The following is a 20,868-nucleotide window of genomic DNA, read 5'->3' as shown; positions in this document are numbered from 1 at the left end:
ATGTTTGGATAGGGCTCTGCTATTCATAAATAGAACGACTATTTCAACAGAGGAAGAACTTTGAGATCAACTCAAGTCTTAGACACTCAAACTTAACTTGTTTATTTCATATGGGCAAAGGCCCTATTTATAGGCTCAAGAGAGCCGGTTACATAATTGAGTTGCAATCGTTTGATTGCAATACGACATACATATTTACAATATAGCCCCCTAGACTATTGAGGGTTACACACTTTATTTCATATCCTAGACACTACTTTATATTATATTGACAATAATAATTATAAAAGACAAATGACAAATAATTACAATTCCTTCCACAATGAAAGGACGCGTGTCTTTAATAATGTCTTTAATACGTCATTGCTTTCGTCATTCCTCCCGCCACCGAAAGGACAGATATTTCTGAATGATGTGTGCTTTGGTCATTGTTGGCGTTAGTCTTCCATGAACAGTGTTTCTTCCATATTCGAGTAGGGATGTTTTTAGTTGTTTCTCTATGATGACTTCCATTCTCTTGTCAATGTGTCTGCTATATGATTGTTGGCGCTTTTGATATACTTGAGGTATGGATGAAATTGATGTAATTGTAATTGCCAACGAATCAATCGTCCTCGACAATAATCTTCTTGTAATTTATATCGCCAAAAGCCAAGTAGATACTTGGAATCTGTGCGTAATTCGAATCTGGTTTGAAGTAGCTCGACTTTCCATTTTTTTAATGTTCTGAGACATGCTAGTGTTTCTCGTTCATGTGTGCTGTAATTTTGCTCCGTTTGGGAAAATGTTCCTGATATATACTTGCATAGTTTTTGCTTATATTTACTTGTTATTAATACTTCAGATGATACATCCGTATCAGTGTATGCTTTTGGTGATATTTTCATATCACTGTATACTTTATCATTGTTTACTTCGGATGGTATTTTCATACCAGTGTATGCTTTATCATTGTATACTTTTGATGAGTTAGATATGAGGTTTCCCTCACTATCTAATCCCAATAATACTTTTCCACGTATAATTGCCTTTAGGTATCCTGCCCAAGTGTCTTGTGATGCATCTGTCTCCACAATTAGAAAATCGTCGATTTTTGCATTATATAAAGTGGGGAGAACTTGAATTTTTTGTTTTATACTTTGTACCAAAATAGTATCTGTATTGTTCCAAGACCAAGGTATTTTTTCTGATATTTTCTTTTGTAAAACTTTTCTTTTTTTTGCTAAGTTTTTCAAAAATCCTTGTTCTGCAATATAATTTAAACAACCAAGAAATCGTTGTATTTGTTTTCTATTTTCAAGTTTATCAGGAAACATATTTAATTTTTCTCGTATATTGTCTGTTAACGATAATTGACCATTTTCTCCAATTTTTAAACCGAGATATTCAACTGTAGATTGAAAAAGTTTTGATTTCTTTTTTGATAAAACTAAACCCTTTTCTTTAATTCTTTGTAAAACCTTGATGACTGCATCAATGTGTGTTTGTTCATTTCCTTTTGTAAAAACAATTATATCATCAATATATGCAAGACAAATATGATATAAACCATTTAAAGTTTCATCCATGAATCGCTGATATATTGTTGGTGCCTGTTTTAAACCGAATGGAAGGACATTCCATTCATAGTGCTTCTGAGGAGGACATGAAAAGCGGTTAGTGGTTTCGTATTTTCATGTAAGCGTAATTGCCAATATCCAGATTTTGCATCAAATGTACTAAAATGTGTATTTCCTTTTATTTTTTCTAAAATATATTCTTTTCGTGGTAATTTATATGAGTCTCCTATAGTAACATCGTTCATTTTTTTATAATTAATTACCATTCTTCGTTTTCCCCGTTTTATTTCATTATTATTTTCTACATAGAATGCAGGTGCAAAATGGGGACTTGTGCTAGGTCGAATGATTCCTTTTTCTAGTAGTTCAGTGCATTCTTGTTTAAATTCAGAAACATCTTTTATACTATATGGAATTTTATTTGGAATATTAACTTCATCATTAGGATTTTTTAATAATATTATTCTTTCTTGATTATTTTTATTTTTAAATGATCTAGCGGGTTTTCACTATACACTTCCTCAAGTTGTTTTTCAACAATTTCTTTAGCGAACGTTAGTAATATACGTAGTTGAAAACAAACTTCTTGTTTGATTATTTTAAGAAGATCAAAATGTTTGATAATTGTAGTTTTTATAATACCTTTTGTCGGGTGATTGAGACTTATATGATCATTTGTTTGTATAAATGGTTGATATAATTTAAGGAAATTATTTCCTATTACTAAATTTATTCCTGAATCATGTTGATATATAGTTGGAGTAAATAATTTAAATGTTTGGTGATTCAAGTGACAATAAAGGGGTAAATAATTTATCTATATAAATTCTATCTTCTGTTTTAAATGTAATACTATGATGAGAATTTGTTAATGCATAATTTATTTGATATGTAATAGTAAACGGATGATTACCTTTTAACATAAAATTTTGTCTTAATAATTTATATCGTACAGTAATACTATTACTTAGATTTTTATCTTTAAGACTTAATCATAATTGAATATTAATATTAAATTTTATTTTTCCTTCAATTAAATTACCTTTTCCTTTTGCAATAATACTTTCTTGATTATTAATTATACGATCATCTCTGATTTCTAATTCTATTGGTGTATCTAAATCGCTAAAAGTACTTTTTAAAATTACTTGAATAGTTGATATATGAATATAAGCAATTTTTATTCTATCTACTTCTTTAATATTAAATAATCTATTTCTAATTTGTTGTTTATTTATTATGGGTATAATAATATTTTCTTGAGTTGATTCTATAGGTATTGGTTCTACTCCTATAATTTTTCCATAATATATAATATTTTTTCTAGAAAAGAAATTTTTTAATGGGTTATTTCTAAAATTATGTTTTTCTGATAGTGTAAAATTTGATTTTTTATAGCATCTTTATTAATATTATTTTTGTTAATTAAAGCATCAAAAGTGTATCCAGATTCATTTTTTTCGTTAATAATGATTGGTGAATTTTCTATTTCTTGAGACATATTTAACAGATTAGTTTTGTTATTTTATCTTCTAGATTTTTTATTTTTTCTTGTTTCCAATTTATACTATTATTTATTATATGTATTGCTTCAATATTGGATATACAATTAATTATTGATATGTTAGAATCTGTTTTTAAATTTAAAAGAAATTTTTTAGATTGTTTCAATGTTTTGCGAAAAAACTTTAATTCTTGTTTAATAATATTTAAACTTGAAAAACTCATGATTATAATTTTTAAAATGATAATTTAGCTTTTCTTTCAATGGTACGACTAAAAATCATAGATTTTAATAGGATGGTGGGGTTTGTTATTTATGATATTTATAATGGTGGTTATGATGCCAAAGTTTTCATACAGAGAATTAAAAACTTTTTTACGAAATATGTTTGCAGGTACATAGTAATAATCATTGAATTTATGATGATGCATGATGAACATATATTCATATGAACAAAAGATTTATCATTCATAATCATAATAAGAACGATACTTAGCTCTGATACCAAAATTAACGACATGACGAAATTAATAAAAATTAGGATATGATTATACCTAAATGATGCGTCGGGATGGATTGACGATGGATTGTTTAAATTATATGAATGATTATATGAATAATCTTGGGTATGTTTGGATAGGGCTCTGCTATTCAGAAATATAACGACTATTTCAACAGAGGAAGAACTTTGAGATCAACTAAAGTCTTAGACACTTAAACTTAACTTGTTTATTTCATATGGGCAAAGACCATATTTATAGGCTCAAGAGAGTCGGTTACATAATTAAGTTGCAATCGTTTGATTGCAATACGACATACATATTTACAATATAGCCCCTAGACTATTGAGTGTTACACACTTTATTTCGGTTACACTTGGGTTACATTCCCCTTGAAATAAAAAGTAAATCATAAAAGTGGTGTTTATTTCGGAAAAAATAATAATTTGTGGTTTAAAACGAAAAAAAGCTAAAATACAAGGTCTTATATAGAAATAACCCCCCCCCCCCCCCCCAAAAAAAAAAAAAAAAAAAAAAAACAACGAATTTCAAATCCGCACCTCTGAATTCCTCCGACCTCCTCCCGAACGGTAAATTAGAGCGAAAATTTCATTATTTCATGTTTCTTTGGACCTTTGTGCGAAAGTAAGGTTTTTCTTCGGTGAATTTCTGTGGAACTTGGTAAAGTCTCCGGATATTCAATCTGGCAATGGACTACGAACCTTTCGATAGCAGCGGTGAGTTCTAACTCTACAAAGATCCCAGTTTTTGAAGTTCAACTTGTTGTAAGCTAGGGTTTTTGGTTGAACTTGTTATTGATCAGTACGGCTTGCTTTCAGCATTCATTTTTCGTGCAGCTTTTTTTATTCTGAAATGGTTTTTTAGTGTTTTCATGTTCAAAAAATTTGTATGCTTTTCGATTAAATCAAGTAAAGAGTAAGATACGCGAAGTATGATGACAGTCTTACGGGTATTGTTGTTACAGCAGCTGGAATTTGCTGTTTTGACTAATAGTAGTTAGTAGTTTGGGTTGAATGTGCTTGAATTTAAAGTAAAGCCACGAAGCTGAGAGTTACCTTGTTAACATTACCAAGGAGGGCGGATGAAATACGCTCTATTCAGTAAATAAAGGTTACTTCAGGGCATTATGTTAAGTTCACAAGTGGAACTGGGGAAAGAGGGCAGAACCTCAAGCTAATTTATTAAGACAAGTGGAACTTTTGGTTGGTGGCTATATAGAAATTTGAATTTTTGGGTAGTTAGTGACACGCAAATAAGATGTTTGTCATAAGTTACAAGTATAAAGAATCATGTGGCTTGTGATGACGTAGGGTCCTAGGACCATGTGTAAGCTTTCCTTTTTTTTTTGGTTAATCATTGGCTGTTGATTTTCATGCATCTCCCTTTCAAGGTGCGTACTTTGTGTTCCTTAGTCAGGTGTATGTTTGCCCACAATTCCATATAGCATCCCACTCCCAAGTCCCTCCCTTTCTTTTGTCTTGTTAATTTCTTTTTTGGTTTTGCTTGTCATCCGAATGTAAGTTTCCAGGTCTAGAAGTGGGTTCTGTGTCTTTTTAGATTCTATGTGCCATGCTTTTCCAAGAGTGATAAGTGAAAGTGTTAGAAAAATTTGAACTCTAGATAACTGATTATATGAAATTGGCATTTTGGTGAACTCAAATTATATGAAACTGTGACAGGAACCGATGATGATCTTCCTCCGTCACATCAAAAGAGAATTCCAAGAGGTGTTGCAGGAAACGGAAGATCTGCCCAATATCCAACAATGTATGAGGAAACTGATATGGAAGCCCAAATTCACCTCCTTGAACAAGAAGCATACAGTTCAGTTTTAAGAGCCTTTAAAGCTCAAGCTGATGCTATTACATGGGTACTTGTTGTCATATTATTATATATACAGTTATTATTATTATTTTTTTGTGAAATATGAATGTCAAATGTCAAATGAAATGTATTTATTTCTTCAGGAGAAGGAAAGTCTAATTACTGAACTCAGAAAAGAACTAAGATTATCGAATGAAGAACACAGGGAGCTTTTGGGCAAAGTAAACACAGATGATGTTATCCGTAGAATAAGGTCCAGTGGTGCTACAAAACAAGCTTTATCTGTTTTGATCTCTTGTATTTTTATGGATAATGTTTCGGTAATGGTAATGCTAATAGGGAGTGGAGGCAGTCTGGTCAAGTTATTCATGATCCATCATCACCCAGTCCCTCTGTCTCAGCATCTTGTAAGAACCCAAACCCAAACCAACCATCTTCCTCAGCTGCTAGAAGAGCACCTTTGACAGGAACCAAGCTCAAAAATAAGAAATCTGTAAGCAAAAACCAGATTTCTTTACTCACACTTGTTCAAAACCTTCTTCAACACTCAACTTTTTTTGTTCCATTGTTATGTAATTTCATATATTAATATTATGTTGTCTTTATTCTTTGCTCATGTCATGTGTATATACGACATGACAAGCTAATCGAAACAGTTCCATTAACTTTTCCTTTTTACCAATGTCGCCTTTGGTCGGTCATTTTACATGTATAAGCAGAATTTGCCAAACACTAAAAAACAACTCATCGGCTTATTGCGTTTTGGTACAACGTAAGCAAATCCCCTAAACTCCGTTTTGATACCATACCACACAATAAGCATTTTAAAAAAAAAAAGCATAAGTTGTTTTAAATAAGCAAAATCCCAAAATCAGACAAAAATTTAAAACTTGGTTACTATCTAGTGACATTGGCCTTTATGTTATATGTTAGATGATGGGGGGTGGGGCTGGAGCATCTTCAATGAAAATGCAGTATCCTTCCTCTTGTGGCCCCACTGGAAGCGGAAGAGGGGAAGTTGGTAATCGTGTCACTTGTGATGCACTTGTTAACGAGACAGCATCATTGATTGGGAGAAAAGTGAGAACGAGGTGGCCTGATGACAACAACTTTTATGAAGCTGTTATAACGGATTATAATCCTATTGAGGTAATTTGACTTTTCAACATGTATAGTAATAGTATATCCAAACCCCAAAGTTATGCTGAAAATTTCTTGTTATGGTTTTCAGGGTCGACATGCATTAGTTTATGATATACATACCGCAAGTGAGACTTGGGAATGGGTTAATCTTGCAGAGGTAAGTATGGAACTAGAAGTATTTTTATAGATGCCACGATGATCCAGGGTGAAAAGCTAAACTATTGTAAGTGGGTGGATAAAACTGGAAAGCTATTCATGGGAATGGGAAGCTTCTATGACATTTGTAAAAAGAAAAACTGCCTTAGTCTTGCGTAGGTAGTGCTTGGTATGATGGAATCAGTCATCAGGAATGGTTTATTCTGTTGGAATGGAACGGACAGGGTTGTTTTTTTTTTTTTTTTTTTAACTATATATATATATATATATATATATATATATATATATATATATATATGACACACGGATGGATCTCTTAATAAAAAGGTGATGATTTTCGAGAAAATATATATTTTTAATTTTTATTATAATCTTATTTTAGGTTTGAGTGAGTTGTGTTGTGGTGTTAGTGATGGTATGTTGATGCATCAGATTTCGGCGGAGGATATACAGTGGGAAGGGGAAGACCCTAGAATTCCTTACAAAGAGAAAGGTGGTTACAAGCGATTAGGATTAGGAAGAGGGCGAGGGATGACATTGACAAAAGCACTGACAAGAAAAGAAAAAAATTTCCCAATCCCACCATCACAAAATGGCATAGGAAAGAACCCTCCACATGATATTCGATTACTTCACACTGATGCTCTAATAAAAGAGGTAACACCAACCAACATCCATATATATATATATATATATATATATATATATATATGTTCAAGTCTATTCATCTGGTTAACAACAATATTATTTATGTGCAGGTGGAGAGGGTGTTCGGTTCTGGTCATCAAGATCCTCTTGAAATAGAGAAAGCTAAGAAATTGCTCAAGGTTAGTGTTAAAAAAAAGAGTCATATTATTATTATTATATTTTTTTAATGCTCAAGTAAGTCAAGAGGGCTTGTTAGTCATTTTGTTTTTTGTTATGTAATGCAGGAACATGAACAGGCGCTTGCTGATGCCATTGCCAGGCTTGCTGATATATCCGACGGTGAAACTGCTACTTTTTTTAATCATAAATCATAATCATACAAACCGTGGTACACAAAAAAGTTTCGATTCTTTTGCTAAAAATGGGTAAATCTCAACTTTTTTATATTTTCATGCGAATTTGCTAGTTACAATCGAATCCCACACTAATTGCATTACATTACATGCTGATTGTTATCATTTTGATATACAATATTTCCATATTATAATAATCATTGAAGAATGTTTCAGAGAGTAGTTGATCATTTTATAGAGGGTTAAACGCAAGAAATGGCAACGTAGTTTCTTTGCTGTGTTTATTATAGCATTTCTTCTTTACATCACTGTACTTTGAAACAAAGCAAAGCTATAATTGGGTGGAATTTTTAAATTATAAAGTTCTAATAAGAAAAAGATTGAAACTGCAAGGTAGAAAAAAAAATAGATCCATGGGTCCAGTGCTTCTTCATGCATAGATCGATGTCAAGTTCACGCAAATTTAGAAATTTGGTACAAATTATTATGAAAAAAAATAATAATAATCTTTTTTGGTTTTGTCTGTTGGAATGTGAGACCTTCCATTTTGTTGCTTTTCATTCCTTAGCATGTTTAATCTCTTCCTTCATAAAGGCTCATGGAAATTCGTTTTATTCCTATAGACCAACCAAACATGATCAGGGAGTGTAATGAATCATTCCATTACCTTGGTAATCTCTCCATTCAAAGGATGGAATCATAGTTCAAGATTCCATTCCATGTTTCATGGATTTCGCTTGGTTGCCAAATCAAATGGACAAATTTCAGTTCCATCGAATTCCTTCAATTTCAATGTTTCATGTATTACCTTAAACTAATACTAGTAGTAATAGTATGAAAGTATAAATAAATTTCTAAAACTTTATTTAATATTGATTATTGAATTCCATTCCATAAATCATAAATATGAGTTGATTACCATAGGATTGTAATTGTCGTTTGTTGGATTGTGTTTGGAGTGTGCATGCATATTTAGGAATAGGATGCAGTTAACCGTCCTTGTTCATTATACAGATGAAGGTGGTTGGTTCTTGCATGGGCAGCTGATGAATCAAGAATGACAATTATGCCCTCATCCTCATGTGTGCCAAAACAGATTTTAATGAGCACTTGCCCAAAATGTGACCGTGAAGGCAAAGATAATCTATATTTTGCACATTTAAAATCAATCATAGATTTTATACTAGCCAGGGAATTGTTGTAAAATGTGATAAATCTCCAGGTTTATGAAGTTACTGCTTGTAATGTGTATTTATTAGTTTTTGGGGAAGGGGGTAGTTTGGTAATTTACGTTTAAGCTTGTTGTAGAAATTGTTTTTCACATATTTTTTAGAAATTATTTTTCACATATTTTTGCCTTTTTGATCGTTTGAAGGGTTTTTTATGAGGTTTCTGGTCTGCACTACAGCACTTGTATTTGAAGGAAGAAATGGCCTTGAAACGTGTTTGTTGTTTTTTCTATTTTTAAAAAAGTTGTAATTTATTTCTTTTTATAAGTACACAATAGGAAAAATGACAATTATTGATAGTAACATGTGACATTCTGACCGTTTTTTTTTTTTTTTTTTTTTTTTTTATTTTATAAATTTATTGTAAATCCCAAAAATAATCACCAAATTTTGATTTGATCTGAATTTCGAAATATGTTATGAGTTTTTGATGTAACTTGATAAATTAACTAGAGGAAGACCCCGTGCGCCATTGGTGCGGGATTGGATGGGTCCGGACGAATTTGTGCAATGGATTTCCTTGGGGTTTGGATAGGTCTGGACACTAATGTTGTGTAATGGGTTTGTTGAAAACACTAATGTTGTGTTTAGTTACAGAAAAATAGTTTTCATTTTCCCTTTTCAGTTTCCGTTTTCCGTTTTTATTTTTCATTGGAAAATTTAGAAAACGCGTTTAGTTAAAACTTATTTATTTTTCATTTTCAGTTTTAGAAAATTAGAAAATGTGTTTAGATGTATATTTTTCTATCGATTTTCATTTTTAGCAAACGGTAGCGGTGATAGGATGGGGGTGGGGGTGGCGGTTGTAGCGGGTCGGCGATGGTGGTGGTGATGACAGGCGGTGGTGGTGGCGTCAATTGTGTCAGTAGTGGTGATGGCGGCGGTGGTGGTGGTGATGGTGATGGTAGGTCGGTGATTGTGGTAGTGGTGTTGGGTAGATGGGTGTGTCTGTGTGTGTTTGTGGATGTGTGTGTTTGTGGGGGTGGGTGTGTGTGGGTGGGTACACTGTGTGTGTATGTGAGGGTGGGAGTGGGCCTCTGTGTGTGTGTGTGTGTTTGTGGGGGTGGGGTAGGTGTGGGTTTATGTGTGTTTGTGGGGGTGGGGATGGGGATGGGTGTATGTGGGGGGGGGGGGGGGGGGGAGGGGGTAGGGGTATGGTAGGTTGGGGGTGTTAAGGTGGGGGTAGGTAGAGGTGGTGGTGGTGATGGTGATGGTAGGTCGGTGATTGTGGTAGTGGTGTTGGGTAGATGGGTGTGTCTGTGTGTGTTTGTGGATGTGTGTGTTTGTGGGGGTGGGTGTGTGTGGGTGGGTACACTGTGTGTGTATGTGAGGGTGGGAGTGGGCCTGTGTGTGTGTGTGTGTGTTTGTGGGGGTGGGGTAGGTGTGGGTTTATGTGTGTTTGTGGGGGTGGGGATGGGGATGGGTGTATGTGGGGGGGGGGGGGGGAGGGGGTAGGGGTATGGTAGGTTGGGGGTGTTAAGGTGGGGGTAGGTAGAGGTGGATGGGGTGGAAGTGGGTGTATGTTTATATTTTAGAAAAATTTTGGAATTAGAAAAATATGGAAAACAATGATTATCAGTTTTCCAAAAGTTTCCAACTTCTTTGTAATTTTAGAAAACGAAAAATTTTCATTTTCCGTGAAAAATTTAGAAAAATAGACGAACTAAACACGTTTTCAAAATTCTCGTTTTTCTTAAAGTTTTTTTTTTTGGAAAACGGCTCATTTTTCCGCAACTAAACGCACCCTAAGGTTGCGTTTAGTTACGGACAAACATTTTTCATTTTCTGTTTTTTGTTTTTCCTTTTCAGTTTTCGTTTTCCGTTTCCGGTTTTCATTGGAAAATTTAGAGAACGCTTTAGTTAAAACTTATTCATTATTCATTTTCAGTTTTAGAAAATTAGAAAACGTGTTTAAATGTGTATTTTTCTATCGGTTTTTCATTTTTAGAAAACGGTAGCGGTGGTAGGGAGGGCATGGGGACGGTGGCGGTGGTGGTGGTGGGGGCAGCGGCGGATGGCGGTGGCGGTGTCGATGATGGCGACGGTGGTGGTGGTGGTGGCAGCGGGGTGGCGGCAATTATGGCAGTGGTGGTGATGGCGGCGGTGGTGGTGATGGTGATGGTGATGGTAGGTCGGTGATTGTGGTAGTGGTGTTGGGTAGGTGTGTGTGTGTGTGTGTGTATGTGTGTGTGTGTTGGTGTGAGTGGGGTGGGTGTGGGTGTGAGTTTGTGGGTGTGTGTGTGTTTGTGGGGGTTGGTGTGTTTGTGGGTGTATGTGTGTGTGTGTTTGTGGGGGTGGGCTTGGGAGTGAGTGTAGGTAGGTAGGGGTGTGGTGGGTTGGGGGTGTTAAGGTGATGATAGGTAGTGGTGGATGGGGTGGGAGTGAGTGTAGGTAGGTAGGGGTGTGGTGGGTTGGGGGTGTTAAGGTGATGATAAGTAGTGGTGGATGGGGTGGGAGTGGGTGTTTATATTTTAGAAAAAATTTGGAATTAGAAAAATGTGGAAAACAATGATTATCGGTTTTCCAAAAATTTCCAACTTCTTTGTAATTTTAGAAAACGGAAAATTTCATTTCCGTGAAAAATTTAGAAAAATATGCGAACTAAACGCGTTTTCAAAATTCTCATTTTTCTTGGAAAATTTTTCCGGAAAAATGGGCCGTTTTCCAGAAAAATTCTCCAAGAAAAATGAGAATTTTGAAAACGCGTTTAGTTCGTCTGTTTTTCTAAATTTTTCATGAAAATTTTCCGTTTTCTAAAATTACAAAGAAGTTGGAAATTTTTGGAAAACCAATAATCATTGTTTTCCATATTTTTCTAATTCCAAAATTTTTCTAAAATATAAACACCAACTTCCACCCCATCCACCTCTACCTACCCTCACCTTAACACCTCCAACCCACCACACCCTTACCTACCTACACTCACTCCCAAGCTCACCCCCACCCCCACCCCCACAAACACACACACACACACACACAAACACACACACACACACCCACAAACACACACACCCACAACACACACACCCACACCCCTACAAACACAAACACACACACACACACACACACACACACACACACCCACAAACACACACACCCACAACACACACACCCACACCCCTACAAACACACACACACCAACCCCTACACCCACAAACACACACACACACACCCCCACAAACACACACACACCCCCACCCACACCACCACAAACACACACCCACAAACACACACCCACCCCACCCACACCCCCACAAACACACACACACCCACACCCACACCCACAAACTCACACCCACACCCACACCCACTCCACCCCCACAAACACAAACACACACACACACACACACATACACCCACCCAACACCACTACCACAATCACCGACCTACCATCACCATCACCACCACCACTATCCTATCACCAACACCATCGCCGCCATCATCACCACTGCCACAATTGTCGCCGCCACCACCACCGTCTGTCATCACCACCACCACCGCCACCCCGCTGCCACCGCCACTGCCACCACCACCACCACCGTCGCCATCATCGACACCACCACTGCCCCCCGCCGCTGCCCCCACCACCGTCACCGCCACCGTCCCCATGCCCACCCTACCACCGCTACCGTTTTCTAAAAATGAAAACCGATAGAAAAATACACATCTAAACACGTTTTCTAATTTTCTAAAACTGAAAATGAAAAACGAATAACTTTTAACTAAACGTGTTTTTAAAATTTTCCAATGAAAACTGAAAACGGAAAACGAAAACTGAAATGAGAAAACAAAAAACGGAAAATGAAAACTGTTTTTCCATAACTAAACGCAACCTTACAAAGTCTAGTTTTTAACATCCACAATTCGCTGATGTCAAAACTCAAAAAGAATCCATCCAAAAAATAAACGAAATCGTAGCAACAATTTGAAAAAAAAGACGTTTTTGTTAAGAAAATGAGAAGATGACATAGAAGAAGGCAATTGTTGAGATGATTGAGGTCCCAAACCTAATTTGCTGAAGATAAAAGGGGCAAGGGTAAGATGGTATTTTTATTTCTTTTGCATCCGTATGAATTTAGAGGGAATCTCCTCAAAATCATAAATCATTACCAATCAATATGCAAAATTAGCTTTAAAATTGGATTCAACAATCAATCACATAAATAAGTATGCAAAATCAGAAATCATATGCTTGGAAATTGATCATATGGGAGCTAAAAAAATCGGTATTACTAACAGTTGCAGAAATTGTTCGCAAGCTCGGAATCAATTGCAACTGGTGGTCCGATGGAGCATCGATGGTTTAGTTGGTGGCTTGAGTCCTTTTCCAGTCTTCGGTTGCGATGGTGCTGGAGAAATCGAGCCCGGATCATTTTCGAGTGAGAGGATGGTAGTTGCTTTAGGAGGGGGAGGGGGAATGCGATGACTGGAGGAGGTGTTGAGTTTTCTGTAGTGGTGATGATAGAAGCCGATAGTAAACAACATAGAGATAGAGGTGAAGTAAAGGCTTTGAGGTTGCAAGACAGATATAGCCGATGACTTCATCCTGGACCGCTTGATTTCATTGGGCATGAATGACGGTGGATGATCAGATGTGATCGACTTCAAAGAGAAGGACCAGAAAAGTGTTAAAAAAAGAATGCAAGGACGAAAAGTAAAAAATTAAAGTAGGATGAAATTGACAGAAAGCAAGAAGTAAGGTACGAAAACTGTAATTTTTTGAAAGCTCTGTGGCGAAAATCAGAACAACATAAAGTCTACTGTTTCTTAAACTCTTGTGCTTATATATATATATATATATATATATATATATATATATATATATATATATATATATATATATATATATATATATATATATATATATATATATATATATATATATAGATACTAGCCGTTTACCCGCGCCAAGCGACGGGTGTGAATAGTTTTTACGGAAATTAGTTTCTAGAAACGATTTGTTTCTTGGACTTCAAATATAAGTATGTTTTTGTTTTGATTTAAAGTTATATGTATGTTGCTATTTTGGGTTAAAACTACTTTTCCTGATTAAAAAGGTAAAGTTGATTGTCTTATTGGGTAAATTGTTTTCTTTATGAGAATCGTTTTCCTCAATTAGTGCTATCAAATTGGGGTGTCATGTCGTGTTTTAGTCCGACACGACATCACACGATAAGTTGTTTTTTTACATTGACACGAAACGAACCAATTAAAATAAGACAAACATGACACAACACGGTAAAAATAATTTGAGGTAATTTGTATCTTTGGTTATATTTTAGGTTTAATACTCTCCTTCTTTTATGTTTCCCCGAGAAAATGATTTCCTCTTCCTATGAAAACCTTCGTCTATTTCATTCTCGAGAACCAAAATCTCTCAGAACCAAAACAAATATAATCAAATTAATCAGGAAATCTAAACACCAAAACCAGGGATCGAGAGCAACCTGATCCAACGATGATAAACCCTAGCCGCCTATCATTCTGACCACAAATTCTAACCATAATCAATTTGTGTAGACAACCACACTTCTCCTCTCATCTCTGCGATGCCTCGTCGCTCGTCTCCAACAAATCTATGCGTCTTCATCAAACTTGCGAAAGCCGCTTCCTTGTAACCTCCACCAGGGATCGACTATGCCTTTGAAGAAGAAACTATGCAGATTTCTGCCGGCGCCGCCCTCCCTGTCCTAAAGCCGCACAAAAAATGGTTTATCGGTGAGATTTTTGTTACCGATTGTTAAATACTTTTCAAAAGAAAACCTAGAAAAGTTTTCTGATGGTACCATTTATTGAAAGTCTGGATAATGGGAGATACAACAATGGGGAAGTAGAGAATTGAGAGTAAGAGAGAGACAATGGTGGCAGCGACAACATTGTTGTCAGATTTGCTCCGGCGACTGTGATTTTTTATCCTTTCTATACATATTTTGATTTCTGATTTATGCTCCTCCTTAACTGTTTCCACACTTTATGTTATGAACTTTTTCTTCTTATCCTTTATCAATTTGATGCATTTGATGTTGGTGATGTTCAAAATTGAAACTTAGGATCAATTTTTGAAAATCTAGTGTGTATGTGTGTTCTTTCAGAAATCATTGATAAAAATGAAGATGAAAGATGAAAATAGATATGTATAGCGAAGTCAGTGTAATGGGTGGGACTTAGATTTGAGATATGTGATTTGAATTTGAATTTCGATATGGAGATTCACAGTGAAGATGAAATAGTTTTTAGCTTTTCATTTGGATGTTGTATCTGGTAAAAGATAGTGGTGGTACCCAACCTTTTCCCTCAGTATATTTTGATTTTATCAATTTTGTTAAACGTATAGATTTTTTTTAGGTTTCTTCTTCATGGGCGAGGATGATGAACTAGAAAGGGAAAATGAAACTGGAGGGAAGATGAGGGGTTGGTTGCGGGATCTAAACAAATACAGTTGGACTAAACATATAATTTTAAGAAAACTACATGGAACTAAATTGGTAAATTTAACCCAATCATAAAAACGAGTTTTGTAATTTCAATAACTTCTACAATAAGACAAGTGTCATTTAAATATTGGCTCCTAACTTGATGCCCTAAATATTCATTTTCCATAGAACCTAATCCTATATATATATATATATATATATATATATATATATATATATATATATATATATATATATATATATATATATATATACTAGCCGTTTACCCGCGCCAAACGACGGGTGTGAATAGTTTTTACGGAAATTAGTTTCTAGAGGCGATTTGTTTCTTGGACTTCAAATATAAGTATGTTTTTGTTTTGATTTAAAGTTATATGTATGTTGCTATTTTGGGTTAAAACTACTTTTCCTGATTAAAAAGGTAAAGTTGATTGTCTTATTGGGTAAATTGTTTTCTTTATGAGAATCGTTTTCCTCAATTAGTGCTATCAAATTGGGGTGTCATGCCGTGTTTTAGTATGACACGGCATCACACGATAACTTGTTTTTTTACATTGACACGAAACGAACCAATTAAAATAAGACAAACATGACACAACACGGTAAAAATAACATAAAATAACCAATTGAAATAACGTTATTAAGAGATATGCTAACTAATACAAAATCAATAAAAATTAAAAATGAAAAGTTTGGATTCTTTACAAATGCAAATGAAAACATGATTGATTGTGCATTATTGATCATGCAACACTTCTTTATACACCACATTTACAGTACATACTCCACTACCGTTGAATTGTTCATCAGGGATGACTAATACTTTTGTTTTCCCACGTGATACCCCTCTGGATAATGCCACATAAAGCTGTCTGTGCGAGAAAACCGATTCTGGAAGATAAATTTCTACATTTGGAATTGTTTGTCCCTGGGCCTTATTGATTGTCATTGCGAAACATAATTGGATTGGAAACTGTTTTCTCTTTAGCTTGAACAGGAACATGTCATCTTCAGACGGAGATAGAGGAATCCTTGGCAAAAAAACTCTCTTTCCAGCATGTTGACCGACAGTTATTTCAGCATCTATTAAATTGTGTTGAAAACCTTTACATATCAATCGGGTGCCGTTACACAATCCATTTGATGGGTCGTGATTCCGTAACAGTATTATCGGACATCCAACTTTCAGTCGTAGGTAATGAGGGGGTAAACCGCTAACACTGAGTGTGTTCAAGAATTCCACAGGATATAAGTTATTTATATCGTCTTCAGCTTCATCAAAACTGTAGTAAAATTTCTCTTCTCCATGGAATCGGCCGATCAATAAATCATTAATCTCATCGACACTATCATTCTTGTGGATAATATTGCACGCGAAATAATATAATCGGTTTGAGATCTATTAATTTCCAAGGATGGAAAGATTGCATCAATCAAAGCATTCAATGACTTTTCTTTTTTTCAGTGAAGGGAATTACCATATCATCAGGGATGCGAATAAAGTTTCCCTGCACTGTTTCTTCAACTCCATCACCAACATGTAATAGAAAGTCTGAGAACCATGGATCGGTTAGTGCTCTCATATTTATAGTTAACCGCAACTTGATAATCGAAGACCAAAGAGGCGACATTCGTATGCTAGAATCCACAGTCTGTGCTCGTGTTCCACGTCTAACGACAGACAAAACGTGTCTGAAATCACCTCCCAAAACCATTATCTTTCCACCAAATGACAGCATCACCCCAGTGATATCTTTCATTGTTCGGTCCAACGCCTCCAACGCATGTCTTTTAGCCATCGACGCTTCATCCCATATGATTACTTTTGCAGTCCGAAGCAGTTTAGCAGTACCACTTTGTCTTGAAATCTTGCAGACCGAATTATTTTCAAGATTAATAGGAAGTTTAAAGCGAGAGTGAGCTGTTCTCTCCCCAGGCATGTTATTAGCCGCAACACTCGATGAAGCGGTCGCCAGTGCAATATGACCACACGAACGAATATTAGCAAGTAAAGCTTTGTACAAAAATGTTTTTCCTGTTCCTCCGCGACCATCTATGAAGAAAACTCTTGGAATATTACCATGTACATGCCGCATTATCTCATCATACGCAAATTTTTGTTCAGGATTGAGAAAATCTCGGCCTTGTAAATGTTCCGATTCTAAAACAATAGAGCATTCCTCTTGTACCTCATGAAAAACTCCAGATTCTAAATTGACATTTTCATTTATCTTTAGAAGATCAAAACCATCAATGTTGTCACTCATAGATGGTAGGAATACCTTGATGTCGGTGAGGACCATATTTTGGACTCTCTCAACACTTCCATATTGTCGCCTATAATCTTCTGAAAGAGCATTGTAGTGGTCATCCCATAACTTACGAACATCTCCTGGCTCACAAAAAGTCAATATCGTTGCAAACATCCTTCTAAGAGCAATAGGAGCTTGAAATAAAGATGCCTCTGCAAGACATTGTGATAAACCATCATCAGACTCTATTAACCCTCTTTCAAGAGCTGCTTTCCGAAATGTTGGGTGTTGTACATTGTTGACTGTGTAGAGATCTTCAAAACACGTAGGCCCACTAATATGCAATAAAAGTAGACGAAGGTAGTATCACTCCCCTTCAGCGGGGTTGGCAGAAACCATACGACCCCGCATTAATCCTTGTTTTCGATGATGCCAACGACGTGAGCTCTTTTGGAAAATCTCTATATTTATACTCTCTCTCACTGTTATCTTCTTTATTTTTTAGAAAAAAAGCAGTCAACATTTTTCTCCTATCTTTCTCCTTCTCAACAACGCTAGTCAGTGTATCATCCTCACTGAACCTAACCATCTGCTGATTTGGGAGATGCACCTGCAAATCCATCACAAAAGGGTGGATCTGAGAAAGAGGGAAGCTAAAAATCCTCCACATGGCCTCTGGAGGTGAGACATATCATGCATCCTGAAACCGTTTTATCTCATTAATAGCGATAGGTTGTCCATCCGGATCAATATTGATAACTTGTTTGTCATGACCCTTGTAAATATACTTAAACACATATTTCACAGAGGTTATACTCGAGCAGACCTCAACATTCAAATGACAATTAAACATCATTAACAACTTTGGGTTATATGGGACAACCCATCTGTTATCCATCTTATTGCCACATACGTCCACCTCTATACCATTATCTCTCCTTCGGTAAACAAGATATGAGTCCTTTCCTTGTAACGTGGTTTCATTGAATTGCCGAGGGTATCTAAAACGGCATTTCTTTTGCTCATTATTCATACAAGGACAGTCAGAGTTTAAGCCACCGCAAGGACCATGGATCATGTGTGAGACGACTAATTCGTGCATTTCAGGATACCTTTTTGGGTCTGGAATTTCAGCACATACTATTTTGTCGTAATGGTTAGCATTAGTAAGCTTGTATGGAGGTTTCATTATCAGGAGGAAATGTGCATGCGGCAAACCACGTTTTTGATACTCAATGACATAAACGTATGAACCCACCACGCCGAGGACGTGATTTGTAAAGAGTTGTTTCTTAAGATCCTCTAACTTAGCACGAAAAACTCTTGACACAAGGTCCGGTCGATCTTGAGACGTCTGCCAATGGAGTAGCTCATTTTTTATTTCCGGCCAGTTTGGATTGCATGTCATTGTAAGGAAGATGTCAGGCTTCCCGTCATCTTGAACTAAAGTCATGGCGTCAAGAAATCTTCGCCGCATGTCACGGGGGCCTCCGATGAAACTTGCAGGCAACACAACACGCTGCCCTATCATATTTGATCGAACCTCACCGGCATTAACACAGTCCACAACACCTTGGTATAAATCCGCTCTTATTCTGTACTGGTTTTTTCTACAAAAATCCAAACGTGCAGTCTCAAGCTTGATGTAGATATCCACTACAAACTGCTGTAGTAATCTCCCTCCCATCAAAATTACATTATAATTTGACCGGTTTTGAAACTTATAGCAGTAGTACTCTCGCATAGATACAATATTGAAAGAACCCCTTTCTAAACTATCATATTTCTGAAAGACCCAAACTTTCATACTTGACAATTGTTACTCCAAAAACATGCTACTTGCATATTCATAAAAACAATATTTTACATTGATAACTTGTTTACATAAGACTGGATACAAACTGACTACTACAAATTTTTATATGTTACATAACTTCCCAGGATACTATAAGTTATACATACATGATTACTATATACAATAGTTTCAACTATTCAAAATCTTCTATCAGTATATAACTATACTGGTTGCTTATTGCCTGCAATTGTTAAACATTGAGAGGGGTAAGCAGTGACGCTTAGTGAGTTCAAAAATAGATACAATATAACGTTATGCCATATATACTTCAATATGGTAGAAGCAAGGAGGAACAAGGAACAACAAAGGCATATGTGAATCATCTGACAAACTTTCCATATCAATCAATGATTTGATACGAAGATATACGATCAATAAAGCTTCAGCCCAAATGGCACGGAAGACATACACTTTCTAATTTAACATTTCGGTAGATTTCAGGCTTATAGCCCTGTCTAACCATCTGCCAATGCCATAGAATAAAAGTCATTCTCTTACGGAGACATGCTCTACATGGCCAGAGGCTACGTACCAGTACCACCGTGAATCTAAGTCCTTTCACTGATCACATGGTCAAAGGTATAGCTTTGCTATCATAAATAGCAGGAAAAAAAAAATAACACGGGAAAAGCACATAGCACATATAACACATAACATACAATTGTTCCTATATATTGAACTCACCGTGAAATAACCGGGAGTTAAAATAGTAATTTGGGTAGCACTTCGTTACTATAATTAGCTTTCTTCGTTGAAAACCGGGCCCTGCGAGGGTAGGGCTTCAAAACCGAAAATATAAATTTTTCGGGCTTCTCGGCAACTTTGGGGCGTGTTTCGGGCGTTGGAAATAATCCCGGGGCTTCGGGGGAAGTGGAAGTAGAAGAAATATAAGTTTAGGGGTGAAAAAGACACATTTTCTAACATTTACCCGGGAGGTCTCGCACCCCTTATATATGGCCCAGGTTCGGATCCGAAGCGAGAGGAAGAGGGCAGGTGGCTGCGAGGCTTGGTATACTCGGCAGAAGGGCGAGGCTCGGATGCGAGGGTCGGAACAGCAGGCGCGTTTCGGACTTGACACGGAGGTGGCACGCGTCGGAAGGCCATTGGACCTCGCATCGCTTGGTTCTCCGGCTCGGACACGCGTCTGCATGCGAGAAGGGCGACGTGGCCGAAGCTGAGCCCTGCGATTCTTCTCGGTTTTCAAGGATTTCTCGATTTTTGAGCCCCGAACTTCTAAAATCCATAAATTTCGCATACGAGCTCCGTTTTTGACGTTCTTTTATGTGCACGCGTAGGGAAAATTATGCTCTACAACTTTTGTTTAGACTTCGTCGGATAATTTTGACTTTATTTTAATATTATTATTTTTAACAGACCGGGACTGGTAAAT

The 20,868-nt window shown here is 36.2% G+C and overlaps 3 protein-coding genes across 4 annotated transcripts; 1 reads left to right on the top strand and 2 right to left on the bottom strand.

Moving 5' to 3' along the window:
* The first annotated feature begins 4,114 nt into the window (after nt 1-4,114).
* On the top strand, nt 4,115-9,056 carry LOC145165374 (protein EMSY-LIKE 3-like). 2 transcript variants are annotated; one of them, XM_079084107.1, is made up of 10 exons: nt 4,115-4,300; nt 5,264-5,454; nt 5,552-5,661; nt 5,748-5,901; nt 6,342-6,557; nt 6,640-6,708; nt 7,140-7,364; nt 7,466-7,534; nt 7,640-7,694; nt 8,723-9,056. In XM_079084107.1, the coding sequence occupies exons 1-10, from the start codon at nt 4,273-4,275 to the stop codon at nt 8,767-8,769; spliced, it is 1,164 nt and encodes a 387-aa protein (XP_078940233.1). In that variant the 5' UTR covers nt 4,115-4,272; the 3' UTR covers nt 8,770-9,056. The 2 variants fall into 2 exon arrangements, 1 of the variants encoding a protein (XP_078940233.1); XR_013740040.1 differs by having other exon boundaries at nt 4,116-4,300; nt 7,640-7,780.
* Nucleotides 9,057-11,820: 2,764 nt separating this feature from the next.
* LOC145128326 (uncharacterized) lies at nt 11,821-18,293 on the bottom strand. Its single transcript, XM_079063135.1, has 6 exons — nt 18,020-18,293; nt 16,850-17,937; nt 16,156-16,770; nt 12,654-12,711; nt 12,328-12,572; nt 11,821-11,853 (listed from the first exon to the last, which is right to left on the bottom strand). Exons 1-6 carry the CDS (start codon nt 18,291-18,293, stop codon nt 11,821-11,823), a joined length of 2,313 nt encoding a protein of 770 aa, XP_078919261.1.
* A 21-nt stretch (nt 18,294-18,314) lies between these two features.
* Nucleotides 18,315-19,367, bottom strand: LOC145128317 (uncharacterized). Its single transcript, XM_079063126.1, has one exon. It carries the CDS (start codon nt 19,365-19,367, stop codon nt 18,315-18,317), a length of 1,053 nt encoding a protein of 350 aa, XP_078919252.1.
* Between the last annotated feature and the right edge of the window lie 1,501 nt (nt 19,368-20,868).

This window comes from Lactuca virosa, chromosome 1 (genome assembly GCF_052849685.1).
Source record: "Lactuca virosa cultivar CGN04683 chromosome 1, Lactuca_virosa_CGN04683_v6, whole genome shotgun sequence".
Lineage (NCBI taxonomy): Eukaryota > Viridiplantae > Streptophyta > Magnoliopsida > Asterales > Asteraceae > Lactuca > Lactuca virosa.
Note: the sequence above shows the minus strand (reverse complement) of the source record. Positions and strands in the feature narration are given on the sequence as shown.